The sequence below is a fragment of the Vidua macroura genome, chromosome 11 (assembly GCF_024509145.1).
Source record: "Vidua macroura isolate BioBank_ID:100142 chromosome 11, ASM2450914v1, whole genome shotgun sequence".
Lineage (NCBI taxonomy): Eukaryota > Metazoa > Chordata > Aves > Passeriformes > Viduidae > Vidua > Vidua macroura.
Window position 1 is genome coordinate 14,967,815 of NC_071581.1, and position 23,512 is coordinate 14,991,326.

Consider the following 23,512-nt stretch of genomic DNA (forward strand, 5'->3'; position numbering starts at 1 on the left):
TCCACCCCCCTTCCTTGGGCATGAGCACCTTGCACTAGACCAGGTTCCTCCAAGCCCCATCCAACTGGGCCTTGAACACTTTCAGAGATAGGAAGTTTACATGAGTTATTAGGAAGAAATCTCTCACTGAGGTGGAAAAGCATTGGCACAGCTTGCCTTGAGAAACTGTGGATGTCCTTTCTTTCACTTTAGAGCCATTTTCCCTTGCCCTATCACTACATCCCCATCCACCATGATGGTGGAATGTCCCTGTCCAAAGCCTCATGTGCAAGGGTTTAACAACTAACAAAGTCTAGGATGAAATTAATTCCATGAAGGTCCCTATTTTTAACTTCTTAACATACAAAATTCTTTCTAGCTACAGTTTGGCAGGGTTCTGTCTCTTGCAACAGGGGTCACTGCTTCTATATAGTGCTAGAGTTGGTTTATCCTATTTTTACTAAGCTGTGAAAGTTGTTTTTCTAGTATGCTGTAACTGTTTGCTTCTCCACCCTTAGACTCCATCTGTACACTTCAAAATAGAAGGAGGAAGAGGGCAGAGAAAGAACAAAGGCTCATAATACAAATGGAAGGAAACTAGGGAAATTCAGGAGGAAATGGACAGTGAGAAATACAAAAAGATCCAGCTGTGCTGAATTCATGGGGTATGAGTGCACAGGGATGCTTTCTACTTGTATTCAGAGCTCAGGACCTGCATTGTGGAGCTGAACTTTCCTTTGAGTCAGTGACCTATTCAGACACCTAACAATGTCCATTATGTACAGTCAACTTGTTTATGCCCTGTGCAGGGCTTTCATACCTTTTTTCCATGTACAATAAAACTATTTACAAAGTGGCCAGGCTGAGCTCAATTTTGCTGTGCAAGCTCTTGACCATCAGCTTTCAGCAAGCATCTTGTAACTTCAGAAAGATTTAAAGAGGACAGACTGGGATGACAAGATGCTCAAGGAGAACATCTGCTGATGAAAACACTGTTCCTAGCTGACTGATATTTCCTTTGAAGGACAGGGAGAGGGGAAAGAGGTAGCAAGAATTGGGTCTCTGCCCTTCACAGAGTTGTAATGATCAAATTGATACTGTAAGGCAGCCTGAAGAGGCAAGTCCGTAGCAATGCTTGATGGCAGTGTGGGACCAGCATGGCAGCAGTGTTTGTGCATCACTGTGGGGTGAGAGCAGTGGGGAGGGGAAACCCCGGGAGCTGGAGGAGAACATCTCTGCCGTGGACACCCAAGCAGTGCTGTTGCTGCCTTCATCCTTGCTGTAGAATAGGTGGAGCTGGAAGCCCATGGGAGAGCTATGCTTAGGTTTGTTCTGCAGCTGCAGAAGAACCAGCTGGCCCATGTGGAACATACAAGGGGATCCCCCAGGAGACTTTGTATGCTCTCTGTGGAGTTCAGGGCAGCAGCTGCAGAAGTGCCTGAGTGCACTCCTCAGCAGAGATATCCTCTGTGACCTTGGGCAGCCCAAGGTTTTAGCCCTGTTGCTTGGAAACAGCTCTCACCCCCACTACAAAATTCAGCATGAGTTTTTGGATCACATGGTGGCTCTGATTAACATGAGAGCTTTTGGGGTAGGAGGAATCATGACTTGACCTTAGCCTGTAGTTTGCAGCACAAGGATGTAATTCTCAGTTGAAGGAGGTGCTCTTTGACCCAGCCCACCAAGAAGCAGCTATAAGCAGTGACTGAAGGCTGAAGCTAGAAATAAGGTACATATTCGTGGTGAGAGCAATTTGGGCATTGGAGCAAGTCTGTGCAGGCACTGGTGCTTTCTCCTATTTAAAGAGAGAAAGCGTTTTGGCAACTTGCTTGTTCTGTCTTATGCCCTGTTTTACCACCACTCATTCAGTTGGAGACACTTAGCAGCTTTTAAGGCATTTCTTTAGGGAAAAAAAAAAGAATTCTGCACATTCAGGAAAACATCTGTCATCGCTGGGAGCAGAAACTGTAGCTAACGTGGTCCCTAGAGCACGTGGGAGAGCTCCAGTTCCTTACTGCCTCTCTGCAGTCACTTCTGAGAGAACAGAACTGATTGTGAAGGTGAAGAAGGATTTAGCAACGTTGCCCAACATTTAGAAAATAAAAAAACAAGGGGTGCCTCTTTGAAACTTCAAACGTGTGCACAGCACATGACACACAAGGAGTGTTTTTATTCATGTTTGTTCTCAGGAAATTGTGTTGCTTTGTAAGCTGAGCTCTTTAAAGTGTCTTAAGTTTGGCACACTACAAGCTGGGCTTTAGCAGGCACTTCTGGAAGTTGTCAGCCTGAGCTATATTTTCCTGACTCAGATCCTTGCAGTAAGAAATGAGGAACGGAGCATTTAAATGGGGAAAAAAAAAAAAAGTAGAAGCTACAGTGCAGCTAGATAAAGTCAATCTTGTCATTGTTTTTTAATATTCATTGCCAGGCACAGTGATCACACTGTCAGTTTTAACTTAAGCAACCCTTAGTCCTAGTCATCTTCTGCCTACGTACATGAAAGGGATGAGTGAGCCCACAGCTGCTAAAGGCATCTCTCAATTACTTATATTTCACCGGGTATTTAAAGATTAGTTCGGGACAGAGAGGATGACAGGGTTTTTATCTTTTAATAAGAAACTTTGTATTTGCAGATATGAAAAAGGCCAAAGACTGAAGTGTCTAACATGCTGCTCTTTTCCCTGCTGCTTCCTCCAAATGGTGTGGGGGTAGGAAAGCATGTGGAGATCCTACAGGGAATAAAACAATGTTCCTCTTGGTCTACTGCTTACCACAGCCCAGCCCTGTTTCCCAAAATTGATGGGTAAGGATGTGCTGTGCTGGAGTTCTCATGACATAGTCTTGCTTGCAATGCAGGAGACCAAGCAACGTACAGGGAATTAAATATATGGGGTTTTGCACGCTTTAAATATGAACAACAAAAAAGAGGATGTAATGTGAGAAGCACTGAGAGATTTTTGTAGTCTCTTGCTTTTGCTTTCTGGATGACTATCAAAAACTTTTTGGGAAAAGGACCTCTTCATTAGCCTTGTGATGCTCCAGCTCTTCAATCAATAAATAGTCATCCTTGGGATCTCCATAAAATTATTTGGCAAAATCAGGGAGGATCAGATTAACTTTGTCCCAAACTCAAAGAAGGAAGCAAGGAAAAGAGTTTGGAGAAGGTCTTCCAGCTGTCTGTATTGAAAACTGTGGGAAGGGGTTTGAAAGGCATGGATCCCGGTGTTAAACAAAGCCAGCAGCTTTCATACCCCTTTAAGGCAGGCACATGTGGTAGGAACAAAGATGCTCCCCTTGCTGTAGCTGCATGACCTCAGAAATGAGTATTGTACAGACTGCACTCGTCCCAGCGTGTGCTCAGGAGAGGGGTGTGAGCTGTTCCCACACAACCATCTCTAGAGCAGCCTGAAACCATGTTTAACGTTCTCCTGCCAGCCATTCATCGTTATGTCAGCAGGTTGAAACAAGTGGTGAAGCTGCTTGAAGAGGATTTGATGGTGAGCAGGTTTCGTGTGGCGTAACAGACTTACCCAGTGTCTCAGGGCACTTGCTTTGTTAGTAACTTAACTGAACACAGAAACTCTGACTTCATGATCCATAGATTTGGGGGTGTAGGGGAGAGCTGGGCACACCAGACCTAGCACCCTCTGTATTACCAGAGGGATGAGGATGAGGAGGATGTGAGGCAAAGCCAGCATGTCTGGAGAGCAGTGGAGATGCTGAGCAGCCCAGGCACAATGCTGCTTTGGGAAAGCTGAGTGAATCTGTGCCTCCTGCTGCTGGTGTGCTCCAAACCAGCTTAGGTTTTCCATGTGGCTGTGGGTGCAGCTACCCCATGCAGGGTGAAGGCCTGGGGGAGACCCTGCAGCTAAAAATGCCCTTTGTTATTTGCCTGATCTTGCCTTCAGGCCCTGAGGCTGTTACAATCGGATAAGCTAAAAAAGCAAAGGAATTGTGGCACAGCAAGGAAAATCCCTGATCTGGATTAGACACACAGCTGAGTTACCAACACTTCCACAGCACAGCAAGGCTTTCTCAGCCAAGCTGCACGTACAGGCAGTGTACAATCTGAAGGAAAGAAGTGCAGGGTGAAGAGGAGGTGACCCTGTAGCCAGGACACATTGGCTCTGCCTCTGAGTTTGCTGTCTGACTTCATCTCTGTATGCTGCTCTTTTCTTCCCCAAGTTGCAGGGCGTGCCTCACACCCATGGAGGACTGAGAGGTTGTGTCTGTCCTCTTCTGAAGTTCAGCATCATTCCTTGTGGTGCTTTAACCCTGAGAGTTAATACCTCCATGTCACTTTTCTTGTTACAAACCACCATCACCTGTAACTTTGGCCTCTCTGTTCCTGTGTTCAAGCCCCAGCAGTCTTTTGTTGCTCCTGAGTTTGAAAGAAGTGCTTGCTGCTTCCCACCTTAATCTCAAATGTGCAAGGTCAGGAAGACAGCAGGGAAAGCCAGCCCTCCACTCAGAGGGGAGGAAAGAGGTAAAATAAACACTTACCTTCTGAAGTTGCTACTTGGGACTGTACCGATGCAGACTTTCCCATCTGCTCTGTTTCTCTGAGGAGTTGAGCACAGCAGGGTCTGTTCAGGTAAGCATCACCCCACCTGGGAGATGCTCCTGTAGGATTTTGCTGTGAGGGAGAAGAAAACTAAAGGGTTTTTTTGTTCATAATCTAAGAATCCTACTTCTAAGCGATGCCTTTAGGCATATATTTAACTGGCAAAAGCTGTCAGTTTTTCTTCGGTCAGAATTCATTCCTGTTGCTGCATTCAGGCAAGGGTATGCTGTGAAAAATTATCATCTCTAGTGGCAATTTCAGAGTCTTTTGCTGTTCAGAATCAGTCTTGTTTAACTTAGCTGCTGAGAAAGGGCATTCAGGCAGTCTTGCTTTGTTTTTGTTCCCTTTGTACAGAGTCAGCATGGCAATGATAAGAGCAGAAAGTAAGCTTCAGTTTCTTTCTGCACATTGTCACCAGGCTGGCTATCAGCCTTTGGGCATCTTGGTGTTCTTCCTGTTCTTTAAAGCAGGAGAGTAAATTGGAGTCCCCAGGTTAGGTGTCAGCCTGCATAGATGTTTGTGGTAACCCACAAGCAAGGAGGAACTCTAATTTGATGTGCCTTCATCATGTCTGCTGACTGTCTGCTATGTCTCTAAGTTTTCCATGTTGCATCAGAAGAGTGTTTTTGTGAAAATTCTGTAGTTCTGTCGATGCTGCTGGGCCAGTATGGACAGATTTCATACCCTGCTCTTGCTGCTGCCTGGAAGGTTGCACTAGTAATAGTGTTTTTCTGCAGCATGACATTGCACTTCACCTTTTCCAGCACAGAGGATTTTAGAGAGTCATTCACACAGTCTGTGGCCATAACTGGTCATTCAGAGTCCATGAGCAGTTTAACCCTTTAGTCTTTCTGCTCTTAAAACTCTTTAAAAAGGGGCACTGTGAAGAGCACTGATGTGGTGGCATAAACCTTTCCATCACACTCTCCAGGCAGGGTTCTGGATACAGCTCTGGTCTACTCTTAACCAACCAGCACAAGCCTCCTGTTGCAAATTGAGTCACCCAGTGTCACATTTGACAGATTGTGGGAGGGCGTGATGCTAGCTTTGAATGAACTGCCAAGTCTGCAAATACTTGGCAAATTTTCCTTCTAAAGCTGAAGTCTTGAGGGAAAGCAATCAGGTAAGAACCTCAGCTTTGGAGAAAGGAAAAGAAAGCTTCTGCCTCTAATGGCTGGAAGGAAAGGACAGCCACTCTGGCTGGCTTAAGCTAGGGTAGGAAACTAGGAGGCAAATTATGGCTGCTTCTGATTTTGTTCCTTTTCCACAATGCCTGTCTTCAAGCAAACGTCAGCTGGAGGGGGTGTGGAGGCTGACTGGGCTTTTGAACGTTGGAGTTGGCAGCTCTAGAGAGGAGCTCCCATGTGCTCTTGGTTACACTGATGTCCCTGTGCCTGTGAAACTTGGGTTTGTGCTCTGGTTTGCAGCACTGCTTGTTGCCAACATGTGGCTGGACGTAGGTGGCCTGCCCTTGCTGTAATTTGGTGGGTACTAATACATCACCACTATGCAAATGTGACTTTAGTTAGCTCTTCCTCCTCCCAGATGTATGGCACTGCATGTAGGGTTGAGTTATCTGGAGCTGAAAGGGGACCCTGCTGGAGGATTGTATCTTGCCCTAGGTTAGTTATATGCTCAGAGACAAGACTTTGTATTGAAAAAGCTGGGGTTTTGCTATTGACTTCTCAGTCCATCCAGCCCTCCTCTAGTCTAAAAAAAAAGTTTATTATCAAGAATGTTACCATCCTGGCTGGAATAAAACTGCAGTGTGATTTCTAACTGCGTCCCTGCTAAAGAAAGAGCAGCTAAAGAAAGAGCAGATCAGCTGGCTTGATTTAATAGCAGTAGTGCAGGAAAGCTGATGGTGGTGCATTTCTTTTTTTTTATTTGCAGTGATCTTTAGCTCAGAAGAGCACGTCTCTCTTAATTGACTATGAAACAAGATTGCTTGCTGAGGTACGCTGGCTTGCCATTTCAATCCTTTAAGGAATAAGCCTCTGATCAGCTGCACATAGGGCTCTTAAATATAATCTGCCTAATGACTGGAGGGCTTTGACCTTACGTTATTAAGGCGCTGATGTTTTGGGTTACAAACTAAACCTTTGGGGGAGGGGGGTGGAGCAGGGGTGGGGCTTTTTTCTGAAATGGTCCAAACAACAAAGGCTGCTTTTTAATCTCAAAGCAAGACTTGGAAGCAGCACAGAGTCAGTCTAGAGATAAGTCTGTTTTAGCTCAAGATTTCTAGGATTGCACACATGTTACCACATGCCTAGACCACCAGTTAGACACCTACCTGGCCACAGATCCTTTGTCCCAGTTGCTGTGCATGCAAATAATGTCTGTTTGCATGTGTTTACCCAGTTTGGAAAAAATCTGAGCCCTGAGGGATTTGAGCTTCCTTTTGTGTTATGAAAGGGGCCACGCTGAGAGCCAGCTGAAGCAATGCTCTCTGCCTGCTTTGCAGACACTGCAGGCTCCAGGAGGGTTTTGTAGCCCATGCACTCAGTGTTTGAGGAAGGATGCTTAGTCTGGTGTTTCACGAGGATTCCAACTGCCATTTTAAAAAGCTCTGCTGACAGGCTCCAGGGGAAATCCCAGCGCAAACCTGAAAGATAGCAGCAGCTTGGGGTCAGAGTCAGAAAGGGCTGGGCAAAAGGAGGGGCTAGCTGCAAACAGAGGCAGACTGGCTGTTTCCCTCTTCAAATCTGTTTTGTTCAGCTGGCACCATCCTCCTCCACAAGCACGGATGCAGAGGAGGAATGTTCCTCGTCGTGGCAGGCTTTGGGTGCTGTCCCCAGGGTGTGGGGAGGGCAAAGATTACTTGGATGCTTTCCGGTCCTGTTTCCCCCCACACCCCAGCTGGTTGATATACATCATCCTAAAGCCTTAATATTGTGTGGCAGCAGGCTAGAAATGGGAAGGGGGACAAGATTCACACTTGCTTTTCTGTTTTAGAGTAAATGTTGCAGGAACAGTTGGTATTTCATTGCTGATGCTAAACCTGGATGTGGGGAGAGAGGGGAGAATGTGGCTAATGCTGAACACCTGCCTCTGACAAATAATCCACTAGAGACCCTGCAGTAATTTTGCAAATCACAAGCACATTTTCAGCGTTCCCAGAAACATATACTTCTAAGTGGTAATCATCAAATAGCCTAAATTACACATCCAGCAGATTAATCTATAAATTGAGGTAGGCTTAGAATAGCCATTGGAGAACAATATTTAATAAGTGGTATCTAGTTCAGTGCTCTCTGTCTCTTGTTGTTCTGACCTGACAAATAAAGCAATCTCTTCTTTGTGTTATATTAAAATGTGTCTTAGGAAGGCTGTTTAAATGGTGTCTTTTTGACCCGTCACATGGCATGTGTCTGTAGGAGAGAGGGCTCCTGCATGCAGCAGTGCTGCAAACAAAGTGGGAGACTGTGAAATGAATGATGCTTAGAGCATCAAAATCCAGCCCACCTGTTTTCCCTGCCTTTCCTTTCTTGCACTTGTAATCAGAGAATATTGGAGGTTTGTTGGATTGCTCATAATAAAGGCTCAAAGCAAGGATCAGCAGTGGGAGCAATGTATTTCATTTGTTGTAACCTGAAGTAAAACTGCTCCATGCATGTTCCACTAAGATGCATCAGGTTGCCACCTCTTTCTAAGGTGACATTACAGGATGTCTGTCTGCAGACTTTGGCCTTTTATTTGGGAAGAGAGAAGAGGGAGTTGGTTTCCTTTGCAGCAGCAAGGGCAAAATAGACTTTTAATAAAGCTTAAATTCTGCAGCTGCTGGCTAAGTTAAAAAAAGAAGTTCTGGCACTGTCCTCCTGGAGATGAGCCTTTCCCAGCTCTCTGCCATGACCCAGGGATGTGAGCCATCCCTTCTTGTCTTTTTCCCTTTGTGCCACTTTCTTGGATGAGAATAATGGGAGAGCTTCTTCCCTTGACAAGGCTTTACCTTTTCTGCCCATGGAAGTGATTTAGATTTGTGAATGGAAGGAAAAGAGTCATAGAAGGAGAAGTGCTGTAGCATAGATATCACGGAGGAGGCTTTTTATTGGTTATAAATAAACTCAAATATCTGATTATAGTCACTGAAGAGAACTAGAAACTCAAAAGCCAAGAGATAAGAAAAGGAGGAACTTTATATGTAACACTTTCCAGCAAGGTGCATGTGGATCAGCTAAGTGTTGCTGGAGACCTGAGAACAGCCCTGCTGAAACACCAGATTACAGTCCAGATACGGGCAAGAACGCTTTGTCCAAATACTACTGTGATTGAGCCAGATAAGGGAATTTTTTTGTTCATGCAGAAAATTTCCTGATTCTTAATGGTCTCCTGGGAGGTTGAGCATGACCTCCTTGTACCTGGCTGTTTGCAGAGCATGGTCCTGGTGCTGGAGAGCCCAGCAGCATGAAGTCAGGAGCAGGGCAAAGCATCTCCCTCTCCTCTCCCTTCAAATGTATTTTTCTCCCCGTTTGCTAACAGTAGCCTCTGAAGTGCATCAGAATTGTTCACAAGCAGATTCTCTGCTGGAAGCTGCCAAATGTTTTGAGCAGCTAGAGGCATCTCGTTTGACAGGAAGGGACTCAGAATACACACGTAATTGGGTGCGTAACATCAGTGGAGCACACTGCAGTACCAGTGTAGGGGTATCCCAAAGTAGCTCCTAAGCAGTGTGTGACAGCCTTGTCCCTTGATGCAGTTGTCACAGCTGAAGTTAAAGAAGATGAGGAATTATGCTATGAGTGAGATTGTCTTCTCTCCCACCAAGGACTGGTCTCCAGGAACTGAGAGTAGGCAGAATGGTGAACAATCTGATTCTAGCAGTGGGTCCTTGGGTGCTACATGCTGTGAAGGCTTTCACTAGTCCTTACCTGAGAGTTTTGCCAAGGAACTGTTGCTGGGGGAGCAGAATCTCAAGCTATAAGGCAGAGAAAGTTTAACTAGGAGATCTGTTTGTAATTGAAAAACAAGGAAACAAAACCAGCTAGAGAGGGTGACAAGGTTCAGAGGATTGCTCAGTAAGTTGGGTCAAAGGAAATGTAGCTGTCCTGAAGCAGATAACAGAAAGAGCTGAAAACTGGGCTGGACAGAGACATGGAAAAGGATCATAGCCAAGAAAAGTCTTGAATTTCCATGGCACAGTGCAAAGAGCAGGAATCTCATAGGTTAGGTGCTTGAGGGTTCAAAGTGTCTGCCTGGGTACCCTGTTTGAGCCCTTGCCTTCTCTGGGGTCATGGCATTTTCCTGAGAGCTCCTTGCGAGCACTTGTGGTTGAACTACAGCCTGCATTTCTGAAAGAGGCATCCACTCACAATGGAAAGACTTACAATTTGGGATCCACCACATCCTTTGGGAAGCTGTTCCCATGGTTAATGCATTTACCATGTAACTGTTACAGTTCCCTGAAGGAGTTTGAGTCCTCAGCTGGCAACCTGCCTGCCCTGCTCAGTGCTGCTGCATGGCTCTCTGCCTCCTGAGACAAAAGTTTTGCTACAAGGGCACTAAAGGCCTTCTGGGATCATGCAGGCTCCTCTAGGACAGCCAGGAACTGAATCTGTTCTCTCCAACCAGGAGTGTGGAGTGAGTTTTGTGAAGCATTAGTGTATTCGTTTATCAACAGTCCACTGGTCTTGTCTCCTCTCTGGGTGGATGTGTGCCTTGCTGGTTTGCCCTCAACAGCTGGTAGGTCACAAAGGATTTGAGAAACAGCTCTGGCATTGTACCAAGCAGAGGCTGTGGGACACTCAGCAGTGAATTCCAGAGATGATGTGTCATGAAAGCCTTGGCCCTGCCAGCCCCTCTGCACGAGGCTGCTGGAGGTAGTGGGAGCCTTGCCAGGTTGCAGTCCTCATGTTCAAGGAAAGCTTTGGCTTTCTGAGCAGATTTTGCTAGGTGGATGTTAGCTGCAAAATCTGTTTGGGAGCCTGCAGTTTTTTGTGGGCAGGAGGGAAGCCTTGCACTTACCCCTCTGCCTGCCTCCAGCTGGAAGGTGACAACTGATCTTGTGGCTGGGAGAAGTCAACTGTTTCCATTTTCTTCCTCTGGAGACTTAAATCTATTCCCAGTGAGGTGGGTCCCTGGGAAGAGGAAGGGCAGTTCTAAGTGAGTGCTGCCAAAGCCAAAAGGCACTGGGAGGTGGCCTTGCCAGCCTCAGACATTTAAAACACTTCAGTCAAGCCCTGGAAGAAAAACAGAGCATAATCTTAGTTTTTCCTCTTACGTACATTTTCGGCTCTCTGCACTGTCCTCTGGTTCATTACTAAGCTTTTCTCCAGCCTTAGAAAGTTGTTGAAACAACGGAGAAAGTTCTTAATGAGAAGAAGAGCACATCCTTTCATCAGTTGACTTTCTATTATCTGTTCTCTCCTGGCTGAACATTATGTTTTATATGGCAAACATCTGCAAAGCTTTTAGGGTATTTCTCTTCTTTCCTTACCCCCAAAATACCCTCTTCAATCTGGATCCTTGGGCCCAGCTCTTAATCTGGGCTGGAACAGGAGCAGGTAATTGTGATGGATGCCCCAGTGATATTACCCTTCCCCAAAGCAATTAAATGTGGTCAAACCCTCATTTATGTTTTATGACTGTTTGCAGTAGTGCCCAAACATTTATGGTCCCCCAAAGTCCCACCCGCTGCCAGGCCAAGCTTTGCACTGGATAAGATAACGTCTTATATTTATGCTGTTGGTTAACTTGCACAACACAGCAAAGCAGCTGCTCCGCTGGGCTCTAGCTTGTTGCTTGTTGTAGTGATGCATTTGTGCTATGCAGCCCTGATTCTCCTTCACCCTCACTTAATTTCCTGAGAACTTTCCCCTCTTCGAGGCTGCTGAGCTTTGTGAACGTTTGCCAGTGGAAGGCAGTGTATTTGTTTCAATCAGATCTATTCTTAAAGCTGTCAGATTAATTGCTGGGCTAGGAGGGGGTCCCTCCCTGCCTCTGTCCTGCCGTTCTCACCTCATTTTGATCAAAGCCTGGCATTGATCTGATGTATCACTGTAGTGGGAAGCTAACCAGGACTGAACACTAAGGCTGTCTGGGAGCCACAGGGACAGATACAGGGGCTCTGCAGTGCTGGGGGGACACTGGGGGGTTTTCTCAAGGGTGGTTGGGTGTTGGATCCTCCTTGCATGGCACACTGCGCTGTAAAGAGCAATCTGGGAGTCACACCAGCTGCTCTGCCATCCTCACTCATTCACTTTGAAATCCTTTTAGCACTGGAACAATTCCATTAGCAGGACTTCTTAGGCCTGATTTGGAGGGGTTTCTCTGCCGATTAAAACTAAGTCTGTGCACAAATGTGGAGAGCTTGTCATAACCAAGACATTCCCTGCGTACCTCGGGGCTGCTTGCAGCTGAAGTCTTGAACAAAAGGTCTGCTGTTAGACAAAGAAGGAAGGAGTGAGCCTCTGAGAGAGGAAGAACTTCTTCTCTGTTTGCCAGCAGTTTTTTTCTAACTATTCTTTTTTTAAGGATTGGTCACCAATTAATCCATGTCATTTTGTAGACAAAGCTGTCAACATTTTTAAGGTTGCATGGTGAAATTACTTCAGTGCTGTTGGTTCTAGCAGCTCTGAATGTTCTCAAACAAATGCCTTTTAAGATAAAAATGGCCTGTGCTTGATCCCAGCCCAGAGTTGTGGTCGTTACTCTCTTATTTGAAACATCTCAACTGAACCCAGTGAAGTCAGTCAGAGCTGCAAGTGTTTGAAAGTCAAGTCACACTTATTTGCATGGCTAAATATGGGCGTAATGCAGGGTGTTACTCTAAAATACTTCAGTGTGTGACCCAAGCTGGAGCCCAGCAAGTGTGCTGTGTGCCACATACACCACCTGCAGTAGCTTCTGACAGCTTTCAAGTCATCAACCTGTTGGACCTGAGTACCAAACACATCCTGCCCTCTCACTTTTATTTTTTGCTCTTACCTGCTGTTGGGGTGTGAGGTGCCTCACAACCAATAGGAGTATAAGGTCATTGGCAACTTGCATATGTGTGCATTTCTGTTGATTTCTGTCCATTGGGTCAGAAGTGAGAATGGCAGAAGTGGGACACCTTCCTCCCCCACCCCTACACTTTCCCACACAATGTGGACTGTTAGAACTTTATAAGAGGCATTTCTTGCCAGTGTCAGTGGCAGCACTTAGATACAAAATTAAATGTAGCCCACCACCTTGGAGTGGGGTAGGTGCACTGACTCTGCTGGTGTAGCAAAGTCCATCTGAAACTGATACATACGTTATCCCTAAACATGTGCTCAAGAGGAATGTAAAATACACATAAAGAACATGCGTGAGATTTTTTTCAATAAAATTAATTACTACAAGCAGTGCTTTGCAAATTCAATTTAGTCCATGTGGGAACAATTTGGGAGTTCTGGTGCATGTATGCAGTCCTTCAGTGGCAGGAGCAGGTCTGGTTTGCATTGTGTGGATGCCCTGGGTGGAGGAGAGCTCTCATGAGGAGTGACTGCAGCTTCCAGCTGGGAAGGGGCAGCTCCATCAGCATTTGGCTGCAGCTGCAGTGCTGTGTGTAACAGGGGCGTTGCTTTGGCTGTAGACCAAACCCAAGTTACAGGTCCTTACCCGCCAGCCGAGCATCAGGCAGGGCTGGTTAGTGCTGGTTAGTCCTGGAGTCCTTAACATCTTTGTAGTGTCAGAGTCATTTGAATGCTACAGCTCTTTCAATTAAGCTCCCGTTGAACTCTATGCACAGATACTGTAATATAATTGGCTGGCCTGCTGCAAGTGCATTGGGAGAGTCTGCTGCTGAAACAGCCTCTGTCTGTGCTCCAGGCTGGAGGGAAGCCAGAGCGAGCCCTGGGCTCTGCACAATGTCATAGTGATTAGGAGGGTGTGAGATTTTGTTTTTGCTAAAATAGTTCTGCCAGTACAGCCCGGAGGGCAGCTGCAGTTACACTGGTACAGAGTGGGCCTTATGCTGCTCTGAATTGTCCCTGCCTCTGGGGCAGGCAAGGATGCTGCTGGGGGTACCTTCATCCTGCAGTAACAGCCTGTGCGTGGCTGAGTGCTGCCCAGCTCCACAAGTGCAACTTTGCTTTGTTGATATCCACCCCATAGCAACTTTGTCTTAAAGACCCAAGGGAAATATTTTGCTTCCTCTGGCTGTTAGGAAGTGGGTTCTCCATGGCAGCAGTCTCTTCACAAAGGGTTCGGTCCTGAGCAGGAAACCCTGGTCCAATCCCTAATGAGCTCTTCCTGCTGATAAGGGAACCTGTGGGTCAGGGGCTCTGCCTGAGCCAGTCAGCTCCCCAAGAACTGACGTGCTTTTTGATGAGCACGTCCTCCAGAGCCTGTAAAATGAGACTCCAGGCCCTCCAGAGAAGTGGGTGCAGACCTAGATGCCACAGAATGGGACCTGCCTGAGGAAAGGCCAGCTCTGCCAGAGCTGTAATATTGCTGCTGCTCTCTGACATTCCTGAGCTAGAGCATCCCATCTCTCCCCTGCTCAGCAAGTTTGCCTCTTACTGTACATGGAGACTCAACACTGGTTTTATTCCTGGAATAACTGTATTCATGTGTTTAGTATTATGTATATTTACACCTGGGATATCCCCCAGTTTGGGAAGTGGACTGGAGAATAAGGTGCTGTCCTGTTTTGGAGCAAGGAAGCTCTTAGATCTCTTTTTCCAGCTTTGTACTTTGGAAAGGCCTATCCAGTACAGTCCATGACATGAAGATAGGATGAAGTGTTTCTGTATCTTGGAGAGTGCACTAGAAAGGAAGTCACTGACTGGTATCTGCTGGCAGCCCATGGCATGGTGCTCTGCAAGCCCCTTCACCAGCTGCTGTGTCAGTTTTGCTGTTCAAAAGCTTGTTCCATGACACTTATTTCCCTCCTCAAGGTGAGGTGCACTCTGCCAGAGTAGCATTGCACAACTTCTAAAGTCACTCCTAAACTCACTGTGCTGGATTAATAACAAATCCAGCAATAAACCTGGAATACCGGAGCATTGCCCTTTGTCAGGCAATGCTTGCTGCTGTTGCTGGGAATTGGGAGTGACATGGTTTTTTCCCCTGTGACAAATCTTTGTTCCCCCACTGACTATATTTAGACACAAATATATCCAGAATCAACTGTGCCCATGGCAAGCTTTGCTACTGCCTGCAGCAGTCCTCACCAGGGCAACATCACGTGGGCTTTTATTCTGTCACATCTGCCCTTGCCTCTCCACACTGATGGAAAATGCATAATCTCGCCCAGGCTTCAATTGGTGGGCTGCTGGGATGGAATTGTCCGACTGTCCTTGCCTCATGGTGCTTTTTATCCCCCTCCTACACTTTTCAACATAGGACCTGGCTAGTCACATTACTATCTGAACACTAGAGTGCTTTAGTTGTGATCCTGCTCAGGGATTACCTCCTTGGCTCAGTGGAGCCAGTGTCAAAGACTTCCTGTGAGTAGAAAGAAGCTGTGAACATCACTGTTCATGTAGAACTCTCCACCATGAGACTGTCTGAGGTCTCAGAGAGTATGGGGTGACGTTAGAAATCAGAAAGGACCTGGGGCTCGGCTTAGCTCTTGAGATTGCAAAAGCAGTGATGACAAAGCAGCTTGGGGTTAGCCTGGGTTGGCAAGCCTGAACAAAAGCCTGAGAAAAGTTAACTCACACTATCAACTCGAGTTACAACTCCCATTTCCTTGTTCCTTATAAGTACTTGATCTGCTACAGTCAGACCATGCTCCTTTTGCAGGTGGGCAGTCAGCAAAGCCCTCCGTGCAGCAGAAGTTTTGGTCTGCTGGCAGGATCACAGGCAGGGCAATTCCTGTTTTCCCACTGCATTTGCATCTCTTGCTGCCTTTGGACACAGCTGCCTGCTCTGCTGCACCCTGTAGCAGCACTCAGTGGGTTTTGTCCCAGCCATGGCTGCTTTTCCAAAGTGGCTTCATCCGTGTTGCTCTTCAGAGTGCAGGAAGTTTGACAGCCCTCACTACAAAGATACAACCCTGTCTCAAAAATCCCCACTACTCCCTGAGCACTTCAGACAGGTTCTTTGGCTCACTTTGTGTGTGATTAGGGTGTAAATGCTGGGTAGCTGCTATCAGCTCAGCAAGTGGAGCATGTGGACAGGCACCACTGTGTTAGCAGTGAGTTCCTTGGGCTGTGCCACCCTGGCTGGATGGTGGAAATCCATCAGTCCTCGCCTTGCCAGCCTGTCTTGGGCAGTGCCCTCCAACCAGGATTATCGCCAGCCCTCCAGCACCATCCACCCTGCTTTTATCTTCATTTCTTCCTTGCTTTCTTTTTTTTCCCTCCTGGGATTTCAATGTTTGTTTGTTTGGTGTTAAGGAGGCTTTCTTGTTTGCTTTTTTAAATACCTGTTGTGACAGGCAGAGCTGAGAACAAGCCAGGTTGCTCTCTGCATCTACCTGAGAGCCTGTTTGGGAAACAATGCCAAGTAGGGGCAGGGAGAGAAAGTAGAAATGCAGTTGGGTTTTTCCAGGAAGACTTCCTGTCCTTGGCTGGTTATGTGGGGTTAGGGGTGAGAAGAGCTGGTCACTTTTAGGTTCTGAAGATCAAGACCTGTTATATCACTCTGGGGAAGGTTTCTACAAGCTGGCAGTACTGGGCACTGTCATTCTGCTGCTGTCTGCCCCATCCAGCCAGACTATCCTGACCTTAAGGGGCAGATGGCACTGCACTTGCCTTCCTGACGTGCCCCTCTTGTTCCCTGTCAGCATTTTGACTCCTCTGTTGAGGAAGATGGTCTGGGAGTGAACAGCAGAGCTGGCACATGGGCACCAGCCAGGTCTCTGCATGCATCCCTCTCATGCAGTGTTTCTCACACCCTTCCACGCAGAAGGAAGGACAGCAGGGCATGGTACTCTGGGCAGGAATCTTCCACTTTATTAAAATGCAAGTATTTACTGGCTGCATCAGTTGCCCAGCTGTGGTTAGTTTGCATGAGAACCATTTCCTGCACTTAAGGAAACTATTCAGCTTTACAGCAGATCGTGGAAGGAAGAGATACTACAATGTCCAAAAACCTCTTTTTGCTGAGTGGGCAAATTTCTCACCTGCATCTCTGCCATCAAAGCACTTGGGGTGACAGGAACAGAGCTGCCATTGCTGTGCTGCAAGGAAATATCACAAGTTCCAGTGAGGAAGGGAGGGGAGGAAGGAGAGGGACAGTGGGAGAGCCAGGGCTGGCTGGTCAGGGTGGTGCTTTAAGGGCTTTGGGGCCTGAGATGCCATCTTTCTGCACTTGGTGACATCTGCTTGCCAGCACCCTGTCCTGATGGTGGGATCTGACATGCTGCTAAGTGCTGCAGGGAGCCAGCAGAGAAGTGGTTTGTATTGTAGTGTGTGTTTGAGTTCTTCTGCTTGAAGCCATTGGAAAGCCATTCAGCCATGCTGGAGATCTGGGAATGCATGCCTCCTGCTTGTCTTCTTCTGCCAGACATCATAAATACACTTGCCCTTGCAGTAGTTTCATCTAACACACTACAAAAACTATCAATCCAAATTCTGAACCTTGCTTGAAAGTGGATTTTTATAGGTGGTAGGTATAACCTGCCTTTTTAAATTGGTAAAGGTGATCTCTGATAATCTGCTTCCAAGGCCTGGGGCAGAAGGCACGGGGGCTTTCCTGGTCTTGCAAGATTTCCTACTGATGAAGTCATGTTATCTCTGTGAGTCCACATTTATTTCTGCAGAAGGAAAGATTGCTCTGCAGTGCCTCATGGAGAGTCACCAGATGTTTTGGATGGATGCTGGAATATGATGGAGTATCCAGCACTAAAGTTTCTGCTCTGGGAGGTGCAAAACCCTGCAATCAGGCCAAAGAAGTTGCCCCACTCTGTTGTCTTATTTCCTCTACCCCATAGCTGCAAGGTGTGCAAGATGCCTCATGGAATAAGCATAATCTAAAAAAATACTCTTCTTGGTCCAAGTCTTGCAGCAGCTGCTTTGTCACAAGACCTTCATTGGCAGAACAGGTTATTTGCCACTGTTTAATTGGGGTTCAGGGGGCTGGTTTTCATTAGTGGGGGAAAAGCAAGCAACTCATTTGTGATTTGTGTACATCAGTGAGTATCCTCTTCTGTGTGTTTGCTCACACTATTTCCCCAAAATGTGGCGTAACAAGAAGAGGGGTGAGGAAGCATTGAAGTGTTAGCTAAGAATCAGTAATACCCTGTTTCATGTTCAGTATTTTCTTACAAATTGAGCCCTACTTAAAAGTATTGATAGATGACAGAAGTAGGGCCTTCCTGCTACAGAAGCTGTTATCCACAGCAAGGAGGATGCTACAAGGCAGATGGAGAAGCAGCACAGGGTCTGTGGAGCCAGCAGAAACAGAGCAGCAGAGGATTTGTGATCCCCAAGGTGGAGGTCAGGCTAAAGCTGGGAACACTGCTGGCTCCTTGGCCAACATTTGAGTAAGTGTCCTTTGGGCTCAGTTTGTTCATTGGTGTTCATCTGTCAGCTCCTGCAGTCTGACCCTGCTGGTCCCTGCCTGCTTCTGGCCAGTCACCTTGATCTTCTTAGGCCAACTAGTGCTGTTTCAGCTGTTAAATAGTCTCCATAGGTATTTCACAAAATCAGGAGATGCTTTCCCTAGTGTTCCTCTTCAACAGCTGCAGCATGGTTGCTGTGGATAGGAGAGGCTGATTTGCAAAGACATCCGAGATCCACTGTGTTAAGGGAAATGTGAGGGCAAACAGGAGGAGCAGCACCGAGCTCTGCCTCTGGATAGCAGGAATGTTCTGCATGGATGGAGGAAGAAAGTGGCTTGGCAGCAGTGGAGCAGACAGATACCTCGGTGAATCACAGGTTCAGCATGAGTCACTGCTGTCACATGGCTGTGGAAAAGGCACACGTCACAGGGGGCCTGCAAGGAGCTGCGTGCTTCCCAAGGCATCTGAAGCATTCCCCTGCTCCCAGTGCTGGTGAATCCATCACTCATGCTATTCCTGTTTTGGATGCTGCATTATGAGTCCATGGAGAGTGGTGAAAGGGGTCAGAGGGCTGGAAACCATGAGGAATGAGAAAAGCTTGAAAGGACCTGGGATTGTTTAGTCTAGAAAGGAGCAAGCTGGAGGGGGGGGCAATATGAAAAGCTTTCAAAGACATAAAAGGCTGCTGCAAGAAGTGAGGGAGTGATCTGTTCTTAGTAGCTACTAGGAAGAAGATATCAGGTCATAGGCTGAGCAAGGAAATTTAGTCATTGGGGAAGAGTTACATAAGTGAAAGGCTGATGAAGTACTGAAACCTCAGTGCATGTGGGATTGTTGTCAGGAGACCTTCAGAGCACCCATCTCTGGGTGGGTGGGAGAGGAACTCATCTTGCTTTGGCTGGTGGGATGCACTATGAGACCTTTGTAGCCAAGTTCCCAGTTGCTGGAAGATTATTTTCTAAAGCTTGTGATGAAGTCCGTCTCCATTAAACAGGCATACCTTTCCCAGACACTGCTGAGCATGTTACAGGACATCAGGGATTACATGTGGCAGTGGCACTTTATCACTGCTATAGCAGCAATTTTCCAAGCTCCTGGTCAGCTGCAGGCTTGCACCAAGGTGGAGGAAGCGTTACTGTAAAGGACAGAGATACAGAGCGTGTTCACCTGTAGTGGGACAGCAAGGGAGCCCATGGCTTGCTGCTTGTCCCTGTGTACAAACAGGCCAGATGATGCACAGGCACAGTCCTGGTGCTGACAACATTAGATGGTTAGATGGTGCAGGGGAATCCCCCCAACAAGGCAGAGCTCCCCAGCTTTTTTTTTTTTTTTTTTTTTTTCCTGGCTCAGGGGCAGACTTTGGCTGTGCTTTTTAATTGTAAAAATTCAGAGCATGTCTTTGTGTCCTAAATAGGCGATTGTCCTGATCCTCATCCCTGGGATCCATTATGTCTTAGCAAATTACTTTCCCTCTTTTAAATGCCTTAGTGATTAAAGATGCCACAGCAGATACCCTTAATGAGTACAAAAAGGGTAATAATTCCTCTTGTTGGCACTGAATGCAATTAATCAGGCCCCTTTACTTGCTTTTTAAACAGATGAGGCATTTAAGGCCAAGCAAGTTTTTAATTGGACTTTAATGTTTCTCATTTACTTCATTTTGGCACAAGCGTAGGAATTCCCACCCCCAGGTTTGCTGGATTTATTCAGGGTGATAAAAGGCTCAGCGTGGAATGAAGACTCAGCTGCAGACTCAAACATGTCCCTCAGCCTGTGCCTGGCCCCATTGCCTGGCCCAGGCTTGGTCCTGCTGCAGCAGCACAGAATTGTCTGGACAGGAGCAGAACTTGGTTATCCAGCCCAGAACCAGTTTCCAGCATGGAACTGGTTTTGGATATTAACAATATTTCTGGAGTAGTCATCAACACAAGGGTGCAATATAGCCTGCCCTTTTTTGTCATGTTCCCTTGCCTTGAAGGAACTGTTGACTTGTGAGTATTCTTGTGATTATCTAGATGCCCTTGATGGAGGTCCATATCATAGCCCAGACTCTGTAGCTTCAAAGAAGAGGTGAATTATATGTTTTAAGCAATATTCCTGAGATCCATGGCAAAGAGGACATACAGAGGCCTTGAGCACCATTACAGATGGATGTGTGCATCCAGATGTTATTAATTTATGCCAGGAATTGCCATGGAAGAAAAGATACATCGTAAGCAGCTCTCATCTAATTTGCAGCTCCTGCTCCCTTAGGCTAGCACCACCTCTTATTCCACCTTTGGCCATGAACCACCTTGCCTTTGGTTCCCTTCCCTCCCATCTATCCTCCACTGTGATTTGGGGACAGCAGTGGCCTGTCAGCAGGTCCCAGTCTGTGTTTTATGCAGAGATGAGTTCAACAGCCCCGCTTGGCCGACTGGCCCCTGTCTCAACTCAGCTCTTCCCTACCAGCAGCCAACCAAGGTTCAACCAAAAAGGATCAGCCTCAGCATGTGTGAGCCTGCCTCTGAGCCTGCTTGTCACTCTGCAGGGCAGAGATTTCTCTAACACCCAGGAAAGATCCCAGAACTTTCAGATGGGTTTTTCCAGGTGTGTGCTGTGTCCTTTGCAGTCAGACCTGTCTGTATTTCAAGTGACAGTGACTGTGGACTTCCACCCATGGAATGGTCAGTGGATGCAGATGAGCTGTGGGTATCCTTGGATAGGTGAGATGGCTCTTGACTCATTGGGGGTTTTTGCCTCAAAAAAACATTCAGGAGAAATCTAGGGACAAGGGACAACACCCTCCATTTCTACATCCCTGCTTTTCCCACTTCAATGGTAGGAAAATCTTAAGCCCAACTGTGTCTGAGAAGTTAAGTTTATTCAGAGAAATGTGTTATTGAATACCTTGTGTTAATTTAAACACCTTCTGCCTGCCAGGCTTGGGACAGAGGAGCTTTACCAGCTGGATCAGCCATAGCACTTCCCTAGGTCTTTCAGGGCATCTTTAAGGCCTCCCTTTAAGTGCAGCGTAAGGAACTGCTGTGCACAACCACTGTGGCTCTGCTTTCCAGGCAGCTGTGCAGCAGGGAATGCCATGGTGGAGGCTTGCCCAATATTTTATTTGGTTCATCCTTATTCTTTGTCATATCTCCTTTCCTCTGACTCCCTCACATCTTGAACACACATCTGATACTGGGTTTGGTGTTTGAGCAAGTCCTGGATAGCCAGATGTGGGAACCAAGTCACTCCAATTTTTTCTTCTGCTGAGAACATCTTTGCCCATTTTGCCTCCTTACACCACTTCCTGCTACCTGCAGATAAGGATACCTGGAGCCATCATGCCTTGAAAAGTAAGGGAGAATTGGAGGCTGAGCAAGGATCAAGGTTTTATTGTGTGATCATGGTGTGAAGGGCTGTAGACATCTTGATGAGATGTTCAGGGATAAAGGTGAATCAAAGAGCATCCAGCTTGTTCTGTGTCCCCACAGAATGAACAACTGCTGGCTGTTGGGCTGTGCTCCAGCCATGGGCTGGGACTGAAGGAAATAAGAGGGCCAGGTCCTAGGACATTCCTGCTCCTCTGGTTGGTATTGAGGAGGGACAGGCAGCCTTGTTCAGTTGCTATGGAGCCTGCCAAGATGTCCTTAATCCCAAATATATCTATGTCAGGAAGCTGCAACCCCAAGTGACTCTAGCCAGCCATTCTTTCATTGAGAGTCTTCTGGCTGAGGCTTACAGAGTTGTCATTTTCTTTGATTTAATTCCATATAAACTGCAGAATTATTTTCCTTTAGAGGCTTGCAAATTACGGAAGCATAAACCATGCTAATGATCCGATAAGGACAACTTTGGATACGTTCCCAAGAACGGCTACCCCTGGGCAAGAGTGTGCTCAGAGAGCACTGATGGAGAGCAATTTGCCATGCTCACCTGGCTGCCTTCCTTGGGCCCCCCTTCCCAAATTCCTTCATCTCTCAGGAACGAAAGTAATTTCCTCTCTGGCTTCTTGCAGAGGCAAAGGCCCTGCAGACCTGAAGTTATCTCTGGAATGTGTGTAAACACGAGTTCAATGGGATGCTGTTTGTCCCCCATTCCTGGGGGGGGGTTGGAGAAGGGTTAATACAAGTTTGTTTTATGGGTTCCTGTCCCTGAGAATTGTCTTCCTTAGAGGGCAGTTTGGCTGACCTGAGCCCCTGTGTGTGCATTTCCCAGCATAAAGGGGAGATTTGGGGGCCCCACCGCGCGGGTGGGATTTCACTCCTCTAAGAACAAGGGATGAAAGACCAAAGTGGTCTTCCTGCCAAACAGAGACCCAGGAGATGGTATGGGATCACAGTGCACATGCACTGGGATTCAATGTGCAGCTAACAGGATTTAGGTGATGCTTGGACAGAAACAAATCAGGAGAAGGGTGGGGGTTACAGGCAGTTCTGTGCTCCCATTTTCAAAGAGCATTGAAATGGAAGCAGGGGGACAAAACATTTTAAGTGATGTATGGACTGGGGCAAAATGCATTTCAATGAGAGATATAAGGAACTCTATCTGTTTGCATAAAAATAATTCAGATGTAAGTTCATTAGTGGTGTAGAAGTACGTCACTAATGAGACTCACCTGGAGACCAAAGTGTTCTTGGATTTGGAATAAGGAGCAGCAACCAGAACCTAAAATTAGAGAAAATCAAGCATTAGTACCACGTAAATGGTTAATTCCTAGATGTGTTGTCAGCACTAGTGACGCACTGAGGCTGGATGCCTTCCAGAAAACAACACTTTAACTGAAGACAAAGAAGCAGACTTAGCACAGAGGTGATCAGTGGAATGGCTTGGCCTGGTGTATACAAGGGGTCAAACTAGATGATTTAATGATCTCTTTTGGCCTGAAAGCTCTCTGTTCTCTTAAGAAGAAAAATGAAAAAGCCCTTTCATAAAAACCAAGCACTTGAGATATGTGTGTAATGAACTCTGCTGCTTCCAGGGGAACGGCAGAGCAGGATCTGCAGGAAGCGTGACCTTGCCGCCTGCAGGCTGCCTGGGGTTGGTGGCCATCTGTTTGGTGGTGGTGGCTCACCACCATCAAGGCCACCACTCTCGTGCGTGACGTTTCTCAGCTCTGTTTTTAATTGCCCTCTCCCTGCATTTGACCAACATTTGCTCCTTAATCTCTGTCAGGGTGAAGAGGCCAAGCGGTATGAGTAGCCTCCTGGGGAAGATCGGTGCCAAAAAGCAGAAGATGAGCACACTGGAGAAATCTAAACTGGACTGGGAAAACTTCAAGGAGGAGGAGGGGATTGTGGAGGAGCTCGCAATCCATAACCGAGGGAAAGATGGGTAAGAGGGTCTTTACCTAATAGTAGTCCAGAATTTCCCATCACTTCCTTTACATGTGGGAAGCCCATTACTGGCTACAGAGTTCAAAAACCCATGGGATTTCTTAAGGATTTTTCTAGGGATACATAAAGCCAGTAGCTGCTGTAAGCATCACAGGGAGACAGGTAAGTCTGCAAACACCCATAACTCTCTGCTAACAACCTTGTGAGTTCTCTAAGTCCAGCCAATGTCTGGCTTTGTCA

At 46.8% G+C, this 23,512-nt stretch overlaps 1 protein-coding gene across 1 annotated transcript in view; it reads left to right on the forward strand.

Annotated features, from left to right (window-relative positions):
* CFDP1 (craniofacial development protein 1) overlaps positions 1-23,512 on the forward strand; it is a 61,915-nt gene that overhangs the window by 32,936 nt on the left and 5,467 nt on the right. The window contains 1 exon segment of the mRNA XM_053987535.1: positions 23,112-23,270. Coding sequence (XP_053843510.1) covers positions 23,112-23,270 — 159 coding nt within the window.